At 40.2% G+C, this 10,450-nt stretch overlaps 1 protein-coding gene across 3 annotated transcripts in view; it reads left to right on the forward strand.

The window, feature by feature from the left end:
• Positions 1-10,450, forward strand: part of reep3b (receptor accessory protein 3b) — a 58,368-nt gene that overhangs the window by 35,129 nt on the left and 12,789 nt on the right. For all 3 annotated transcript variants that reach the window (XM_048551356.2, XM_048551357.2, XM_048551358.2), the window contains one exon: positions 7,262-7,338. In XM_048551356.2, coding sequence (XP_048407313.1) covers positions 7,262-7,338 — 77 coding nt within the window. The remainder of the gene's footprint in view (positions 1-7,261; positions 7,339-10,450) is intronic.

Here is a 10,450-nt window from a genome sequence, read left to right on the forward strand (position 1 = left end):
TCTTTGCAAGCCTCATCTATTCATACGATTTTTGGATTTTAGTTTCTCGTTGCTCACTTTGTACATTGCTTCCGTAAAGCCTTCTTGAATTCTGTTTTCCTTATTGCTGTCCAACATACACATCTGGTGATCACAGTCCTCAGCATAGCGGGTGCACATGTTACAGAATGGAGTGTACAACGTCAGTTTCATACCTCCATCATGTGCCAGCAGCTTACTTGAAAACACGTTGCATGTGAAGCAAGAAGGCAGCCCTGACCCCAAGTCTTCAGGGAGTCATCATCACTGAAGTTCATGGAAGCAAGAGTCAGTTAGGGGGTCTTGCTGCAGTAGGTTGAAGGCAGCCTTCCATATCAGTCCAGGGAATTTGGCAGGTCAGGCATCTGGTAAGGGTTTTCAAGGCCAGGGGCTCTGTTCCTCGACAGTCCAGGCAGTGTGTTGCTTTGCTTCTCATGTGAATTCTTTGAGACATAGCAGCTGTGTACTGAACTTGTTTTTCTGTAGGTATCGCTTGCCTGTAATGGGTTGCCAGGCCATGTGGATCAGCATTTCATAGCAAAAATTTGCAACTGATCCCTTAAAGTCATAAACTTAAGTCATTTTGAAACATTTTAAAAATGACATTCCTCAGACATTAAATAATTGCAAACTTTGCCTCTGGATCCAAGGTGATCTTCCTAATCGGGTTGCTGTTTGAGTTTTCCTGTTCATGGCAACCAGAGCTTATGAAAAGGCTTCAATGTAGCTATTTATGCAGAATTTTCTTCTTTTTTGCTTCGAGTTAAAGGTACATGTCTTCAGTGAATAGCTTTTGTAAAGGTGTGCACTGTGAGTGCAATTCCTTATTTGTTATTTTGTGATGCAGACAAATCTGAGACAAAGCCCCTATCTGCTTGCAAAAGATCCTGCACTATTTGGAGAACAGGCTGTTCCTCCAATTACCTAGCCAGTATTGTATCACCACAGTTAATAACCTGTGATTGTCCAAAAGCAAGATTCTACAGGTGCTGAAAGTCTGAAATAAAAACAAAATTCTGGTGATAACAGGTCAAGTAACATCTGGGAAGGACATTTTAGATTAACTATTGAGTTATATCAGTTGCCGCTCAGGCAATTCGCATTTACACATTAACTGTTTTGTTTCTGTTTGGTAGACAAAACAGAGGTTCAAAAATGGGTTAACTACTTTTATTTTCTTTGCAGCATTGAGGATCGTGTGTGTTTTCTTTCCGATATGTATTTGAAGTAATGAAATCTTGCAAGCTACGTAAAGTACTGGAAAAACGTCTTCTAGAAAGTCTAAATTGGAAGTAAAATTTAGGTTGCTGCGACCTGTATGTGTCAACGTACACAACAAATGAGCACTGCTGCAACATTATTTTGCCCCAGTTGCTTCCCTCTCGAGACAAGTTCCCTTACATTTACTTAAGTCAGGTAGTGTGCTCTCACACCCCCTGCTGACTGCTCATAAAAGAGTTGAAGACCACTTTTTTAAGCCATAGAAAAATGTAAAATTATGCATGTACGATGCATTGAAATGTTGATCTTGAGCATCAGGTGTTTAATGGTGCATATTCCAGCACCTATGCGATCAACCAATTGACCTTAATGTATGAATGAGGATTAAGGGCAGTAAATTTTATTAAATATTTGTTAATATCTTCCCAACAAACTTTTAGTGTTATAGGTTATAGCAAGAAGTAACACCAGAATTGTGCCCCTCATCTTGAACATAGCAGCGTTTATGTTCTGAAAGTAAATGACCAACTCCTTTTTGGCTTTTCACGAAAGAAAAATGAAGGATCTTGAGGTTAAAAAAAAATGTCTTGGGTTAAGCACTGTCCACCCACTGATGTATTGCAACTAATTCCTCCCACGTTTGGATAACGATTAGCAAGAACAATCGCAGTTTCTGTTTCCCACTGCATTATTGGTGCTTCATTTCATGTTGACGGGGCTTGCAGAATGCTGCATGTTCCTATGCCAGAGATAAATCTGTACCAGATTTGTTTTGAATGGAAGCATTACTCCTTTTAAAGCAAAAACCAGAAGTTCTGTGGATGCTGTCAATCAGGTATAGGAACAAAGTTGCTGGATAAGCTCAGCAGGTCTGGCAGCATCTGTGAAGGAAAAAAACAGAGTTAACGCTTCGGTCCGCTGACCTTTCCTCAGAACCTTTTGTAGCAATTGGACTAATGGTTGCATTGAAGTAACAGACATTATCAGGCTTTCAGACATAGCACATAGGCTATTGAACAAAAGCAAGCGAGTTGTTCTGTATTTATCTTGTATGTAATATTCTAGCTTAGAATAATTGAGTTGCACAGTCCTTGAATAGGAAACAACAAAGATAAAAAACTGAAGATATCAAATGAGATCATGGTAATTACAGTTGACAGCTGTGCTAAAAGCTTTCATCTTTCTTTTCTTCAAACTCTGAATCTTGACACAAAGATTGGGATTGTGGCTTTTTTAATCACTACGTCTAGAGCCTGAATGACTCCCTTGTTTTCCTGGACCAGAGCAAGATGGAGTACTCATGATGTAGTTTGACCTCTTATTATTCAGCATAGCATTGTCTTAATTAAACTTCATCTTCTGCTGTAGCAGACAATACTCCGGCTATTTCCAACAGTTTCAGAGATACATAGTTGCCCTGTTATTTGCGTCTGGGGGCTGCAAAACTATAAGTGCTGTTGATTGTGCGTAGAATATCTTTTGTATGACTTCTACTAATGAATATGATGAGAACAATCAGTGTTTTTATTGTGGACAAATTGCAGCTTTGCCACATGTGTTTTTATTTACAGCTTGTAGAAACTTTTTATTCTAAAATAGTCTTTTTCTGAAAATTTGGTTTTGTTTGCTGGGTAGATAAACTCTTGGGTCTGCTGAGAGTCCTGTCCCAATTCCAATTCTCCCTGACAAACTTGTCTTTTAAAAACTCTACATTGAATATTTATCCAACCCGTGTTGGAATCTGTGTGATTGCCCATGGTGCCACTGACTGTCCTAGTTTGGATCGTGAACAAAATAAATCAGGTCATTGTGCTCAATTTCTGAATCTGGATCATTCATCTAAATTAGAAACTCTTGTTGATCCAACAGTGATCTCTGAAATATGTCACTCAAGCCTTCTCCACCTTATGACACAAATCTCCAAGATGTGCTTATCATTCCTTAGTCTGTTGTTCATTCTGTGGTTGAAGCAGAATTTCCATAGCTGAACTTGCTTATGAGCCTTTGGTGTTTTTATGAAGTCTTGTGCAAATGAGACTGCATCTACTCATAGGCACCAATGCAGTCTGATAGTTATTTCCACAGAGAAACCAAAGATGTTAGTGATGCTAGAACTTCCCTTCTGAATCCATGGTGGTTCAATTAGTTATGTCAGTCACAGTACTCTCACTTTGAGAAGGCTCTGAGTTTAAGTACAGTCCAAAGACTTAAACGTTATCCTGTCAGTTGGCACTTTGCAGTGCTGAAGGAATCCACAGAGGTTTGAATGAGACTTTAAACTCAGGTGCTGTCTGCCTCTTTCAGTGGATGTGAAGAATCCTGTGGCTTTATTCCAAGATCGGGAGGTTGAGGTGTCGGTGTGGGGGTAAGGGTACGCTTGTTTTTGCTAATGTTGCCTTCAAACGAAATCACGCAAGTTGCCAGAGGACCATAAACTGCTTTCTCATTTGACACAGCTGGTGGTGATTTTAGCCTGAGGGCCACCATGTCTCAGTCGATAAGATGGCGTCTTTTTGCTGACTTCAGCCAGTGCTGCAAGTGAATCTGTGCTGTTATCATCACATTGAATGTCACAAACCAGCTGTCCAACTAAACCAGCTGGACCCTAACAGACTATGAGGCAACTTGACTCCCGGGCTTATGTTGGAATCATGATATTATACAAATTATTCGTTATACTTGCCTTCATTATCGTTGTCACTACATTTGAGGAAAAATAACTATGCTGTTTTATTATTTTCCACTACACATTTGTAGCATGGCAGGGGTGTTGCAGTTAGTTTGACATTGTGTTGAGCACTGTTGTACAGGCTCAATGTAAACTAATTTGCCTTCCAATCTGATTTCATATTTGACATGTAAATGAAAGTACGTACCTTAAGCAGTTGTCGAGGAGAATACTGAGATACAGGCTACTGGATGAGGTGGGATTGAGGTTCACAAGGAAGAGGTATTAGAAATCCTACAGAGGGTGAAGATAGATAAGTCCCCTGGGCTGGATGGGATTTATCCTAGGATCCTCTGGGAAGCCAGGAAGGAGATTGCCGAGCCTCTGGCATTGATCTTTAACTCGTCATTGTCTACAGGAATAGTGCCAGACGACTGGAGGATAGCAAATGTGGTTCCCCTGTTCAAGAAGGAGAGTAGAGACAACCTTGGTAATTACAGATCAGTGAGCCTTACCTCAGTTGTTGGTAAAGTGTTGGGAAAGGTTATAAGAGATAGGATTTATAATCATCTAGAAAAGAATAAATTGATTAGGGATAGTCAACACGGTTTTGGGAAGGGAAGGTCGTGCCTCACAAACCTTATTAAGTTCTTTGAGAAGGTGACCAAACAGGTAGATGAGAGTAAACCGGTTGATGTGGTGTATATGGATTTCAGCAAGGCGTTCAATAAGGTTCCCCACAGTAGGCTATTGTACAAAATGCGGAGGAATGGGATTGTGGGAGATATAGCAGTTTGGATTGGAAATTGGCTTGCTGAAAGAAGACAGAGGGTGGTAGTTGATGGGAAATGTTCAACCTGGAGACCAGTTACTAGTGGTGTACCGCAAGGGTCGGTGTTGGGTCCACTGCTGTTTGTCATTTTTATAAATGACTTGGATGAGGGCGTAGAAGGATGGGTTAGTAAATTTGCAGATGACACCTAAGGTCGGTGGAGTTGTGGATAGTGACGAAGGATGCTGTAGGTTGCAGAGAGACATAGATAAGCTGCAGAGCTGGGCTGAGAGGTGGCAAATGGAGTTTAATGCAGACAAGTGAGAGGTGATGCACTTTGGTAGGAGTAACCGGAAGGCAAAGTACTGGGCTAATGGTAAGATTCTTAGTAGTGTAGATGAGCAGAGAGATCTCGGTGTCCATGTACACAGATCCTTGAAAGTTGCCACCCAGGTTGACGGGGCTGTTAAGATGGCATACAGTGTTTTAGCTTTTATTAATAGAGGGATCGAGCTCCGGAACCAAGAGGTTATGGTGAAGCTGTACAGAACTCTGGTGTGGCCGCACTTGGAGTATTGTGTACAGTTCTGGTCATCGCATTATAAGAAAGATGTGGAAGCTTTGGAAAGGGTGCAGAGGAGATTTACTAGGATGTTGCCTGGTATGGAGGGAAGGTCTTACGAGGAAAGGCTGAGGGACTTGAGGCTGTTTTCATTAGAGAGAACGTTGAGAGGTGACTTAATAGAGACATATGAAATAATCAGAGGGTTAGATAGGGTGGATAGGGAGAGCCTTTTTCCGAGGATGGTGACGGTGAGCACGAGGGGGCGTAGCTTTAAATTGAGGGGTGAAAGATGTAGGACAGATGTCAGAGGTAGTTTCTTTACTCATAGTAGTAAGGGAATGGAACGCTTTGCCTGCAATGGTAGTAGATTCGCCAACTTTAGGATTTATGTCGTCACTGGATAAGCATATGGACGTACATGGAATAGTGTAGGTTAGATGAGCTTGAGATCGGTATGACAGGTCAGCACAACATCGAGGGCCGAAGGGCCTGTACTGTGCTGTAATGTTCTATGTTCAGTATACCATATGTCCAATTGCTGTCAGACCCCTATATTTAATGTTTTAAAGTGTCCCGATGTCTGTTAGTCATGCTAAAGTCTATAAAACTTTGTAAAAGAAATTTTAAAAATTTGTAAGGGCAGCAAATGTTGAGTAGTACTGTTGGAATCTGTAAATGATTTTGGGTTGATGTTTTGTGTGCAATGTTTTGTTGCATTTCAACAACAAATATTTGGACTCTTGGAGAAGAGTAAAGACCCAAAGGCCTGTTTGTAAGATTTTGCTGGCTTTTCCAGCTTCTTGCCACAAAGGTTAGCACTAACCAGGCACTAGTGTTGAGCTAGACCATTATAGTAACAGTAGCATGAGGGAAACAGATGGCCAAGTTCATGCAAAGTTCATTTGAAGTCTAATGTAGCTTTTTGCGGCAGTAATTTTGGTATAGCTCGTGTGCATTTTACTTCATCCACTTTAGCTCAAATTATTTAATTGCTAAGAGGGATTCAGTTTAGTTCCAATGCAAACTTCTAAGAACTAACATTGAAATTCCTTGTTCAAATTGTGGAGTCTAAGATGTTGGGCCAGGTATTCTGATGGCTGTATAATTGTTTGTGCAGCGTAGTTCACAGTTGCATTTTTAGCTCATATGGAGCCCCGACTGCAGCAGCAGCATCTCGCCCTGTCTCCACCTTCTTTCTCTCTTTCTCCCAAACTCCACCAGTCCTAGCTTGACCCCAGTAAATCGCGGTATTGAGATGTACGTTGGAATATGTTACCTTGAACAAATCTGCAAGCACCCTGTGGAACGTTAGGTTCTGATCTGCTAACAGGAAATGTTGTCATTTAATTGCCCAAATCCTTCTGGCCTGCACGTTATTTTACAGCTTGATAATGTGTCTCAAACTAGTTCTGCGGATCTTTAAAATCGGTGATATTATATTGTTAAAAATGGTGGATGGGATAAAGATTGTTTTGCCATTGCTGATGGCTTCCTCTCTGTCCCAAACAAAAACAAAAATTGCTGGAAAAACACAGCCAGTCTGGCAGCATCTGTGGGATGAAAGCAGAGTTAACGTTTTGAGTCCGGTGACTCATCAGATGTACGAATGCTGCCAGACCTACTGAATTTCTCCAGCAATTTCTGTTGTTGTTTCTGATCACCAGCATTCGCAGTTCTTTATTATTTTGTTTCCCTGTGTCTGTATTCATTGCTACTGCTCACTATTCTTTCAGTATTGGAAAACTGCTGAAACTAGACAGTAGATTGAGCATGAGCAGCCGTGATGGGTTTAATCTCTTTTTTTTCTTCAGACCTAACAACTAATTTGGATGCCTCCTGGATTTTCTCTGTACTTGCCCACTTTGCTGCATTGAAGTGAATGCTATATGGAGTAGCTTGGAACCCTATCCCCTGGGGGAAAAAAAAAGCAAAATAGTTCTGCAATTTGCTGTTACCTTGCTAATTTAAACTGACCTGATGACTATTCTAATCTTTGTTCTGCATTTTCTTCTTCCAGGTTCGTTGGATGATGTACTGGATTGTATTTGCCCTTTACACTGTACTTGAAACTTTTGCAGATCTGATGGTATCTTGGTAAGAATTTAAATTGTGTTGATCTATTTCAAAGTGATAACTGGACGATGTCAAATGTTATGCCCTGGGGTGGCACGGTGGCTCAGTGGTTTGTAATGCTGCCTCACAATGGTAGGGACCCGTGTTGGATCTCACCCTTGGGTGTCTCTGGAGTTTGTACATTCTCCCTGTGCCGGCATGGGTTTTCCCCAGATACAGTGGTGACCTCCTAGAATGCAAAGATGTGCCGTTTAGGTGGATAGGCCATGGGAAATGCAGAGTTATAGGGATAGGTTAGAGGTGTGGGTCTTGGTGGGATGTTCTTGAGAGGGTCAGTGTTGAGTTGATGGTTCAGATGGCCTGCTTCCATGCTGTATTTATGATTCTAAGACTGTTAAATTTGTCAGGCTTTGACCAAGAACTGGCAATTTGTTTTTGTTCCAGATGACGGTATTTGATGCCTTAGTATTTAGTAAGAAATTCCTTAGTTTTGAACAAGCAAAATAAACTTTACTGTCTAAAGCACCAGAACTTACGTAACACAAATATCCTTTTACTAGGGAATCCAATACTTTCAAAGATCTGACATTGGAACTCCCTCAAAATCTGCATTATTTGGATTGTCTGAGTGACTGCTCAGACTTTGGTAGTTTAATCCTTTCTCCAAAGACCAAATTCCCTGGGACTCCTGCCTAATCCTGAATTACGCAATTTTGATGCTGCCTGAAATAACTTCTGAAGCACTCTCCTATCTCCATACCACAACTCTCGTGTTCCCAGCTGATGGTAATACTGCATACAGAGAGAGATCCCAGAGTGAGAGACAAAAACAGAAGTTACTGGAAAAGCTCAGCAAGTCTGGCAGCATCTGTGAAGAAAAATCTGAGTGTATGTTTTAGTTCTGATGACTCTTCCTCAGAATTCCCAGAGAGAGAGATCTGGTTTGATTAACCATAAGTTTTGTTTCTTTAAAGTTTACTGTGGTAGTCAGTCGCTCAACAGAATCACAAAAGGCTAACCACAAAATTTCAACAATAGAATATAGACTTCTGTTACACAACAGGAAATGAACTGATACACTGTACAAGGATTATTTGAAACAGTATTATTACAAATAGCAGAAAAAGATTCAGCTGTTTTTCTAAACTTTAATTACAGTCAAACCTTTGGACATCCTTCTCAGCATACGAAAGCCATTTGTTTAGCTGTAATTGGTTACGTTTTGGCAAACTATTTTCTTTGGATGGTGCAGAGACCTACTTTCTCAGTTCACTTATTTCATAACATGCGTTCTTGTAAACTACTTGTCAACAGCCTTCGACAGTATTTTGATTTCTGACATCTCAACAGCTTTCTGCATATTGACCATTGTTTCTTGCTGACTCCTAAGTCATTCAGGAGTTATTTGTATCCAAAAGTAATAGGAAACTGCTAAACTAACAGAAATTCTGCTTTTAAGAGCAGCAGCTTGTCTCTGAACCTGCACATGGCCTGTCTCCTTGAGGATGGTTCTGACTTTGTGTTTCTAGAGCCCTGACAATGTGCAATACCTCTTAACTTTGTAGAGACTGCCTTTTTCAAATGAATTGTTCATTTCAAAGGTTTAACCACCTAATTAAAATGCATTTCAACAAATTTCCAGACACTTTTTTTCACCACATTAAAAACTGAAATCAAAGTAAAATCGTCTCCTCATCCTTCTTGTGCTATAGAAATCATAACTGAACTTTAAGCTATTCATCGTTCCTCTACATTAAAACACATTTGCATTTGACGATCTTCAGCCTATTAATATCTTCCAGAAAATGCACCCCCAAATAACACAAAACCAGAGAACGTTCTTAATGTCTACCTATCTTCATGACGATGTAATCTGCTGTGTATTCTGTAATCTTTGGGGTTAAGTATCCCTTATTTCGAATTTCTTGATTGTTTTACAGTCTTGCAGAATTCAGCAAATTACTTTAAGCTGGGTTAGATCTAATGTTCAAGCCAAACTATCTTTTCTATCCTGATCTGCCTTTGTAGCTGTTACGTCTCTTCAAGCAACAAGACCTCAACCTTATAAATGTGATACACTTCAAGGTGTTGAAATTGCATTTATCCCATTTCTGTATAGTCAACGTTATGAAACTTGAAAGATTTAGATACTAAAACATGCAAAATATGAAACTAGATATTTGCAACAAATTTAAATGAAAAGCTGTAAATGGGAGACATAGGACATAGAACATTACAGCACAGTACAGGCCCTTCGGCGCTCGATGTTGTTCCAACCTATCATACCAACCTGAAGCCCATCTAACCTACACTATTCCATGTACGTCCATATGCTTGTCCAATGACGACTTAAATGTGCTTAAAGTTGGCGTATCTACTACCATTGCAGGCAAAGCGTTCCATTCCCTTACTACTATGAGTAAAGAAACTACCTCTGACATCTGTCCTATATCTTTCACCCCTCAATTTAAAGCTATGCCCCCTCATGCTCGCTGTCACCATCCTAGGAAAAAGGCTCTCCATATCCACCCTATCTAACTGTCTGATTATTTTATATGTCTCAATTATGACACCTCTCAACCTTCTTCTCTCTAACGAAAACTGCCTCAAATCCTTCAGCCTTTCCTCGTAAGACCTTCATCTGTAATGAATACTTTGGAAAAATGCAAAAAGAAATAAAGTACAGCAAGCCTTTTATTAACTGGCTCTCATTGGGATCAAGTGTGCTGGTTGATTCAGATAATGAAGTGGTACAGAACTGCATTAAACTCTGACTAAGCAAACGTTCGAGACATCAGTCTCCCTCAAATCTTTGTAAAACCAACACCCCTCTTAAAATCAGTGTATAAACACAGTAAGTATTAGAACCATAATGCAGGGGGGTATGCACATCTCTGTTATAATATATTTACAGCATAAGTATATCGCACAGCATACTCGTACAGCGTGGTAGATCATGGCATTTGAGGTATATAATTTTTGCCAGTTTATCAAGAGTGCCAGTTGATAAGGTGCTAGTTAAAACAAAGTTTGCTGTACTCGGTAATCAGGTTAGACAGCATTTTTGGAGAGAGAAATGATTACTATTTCAGGTAACAAAGGTTAGAGCTGGATGAACACAGCAGGCCAAGCA

This window comes from Stegostoma tigrinum, chromosome 20 (assembly GCF_030684315.1).
Source record: "Stegostoma tigrinum isolate sSteTig4 chromosome 20, sSteTig4.hap1, whole genome shotgun sequence".
In the NCBI taxonomy this organism is placed as follows: domain Eukaryota; kingdom Metazoa; phylum Chordata; class Chondrichthyes; order Orectolobiformes; family Stegostomatidae; genus Stegostoma; species Stegostoma tigrinum.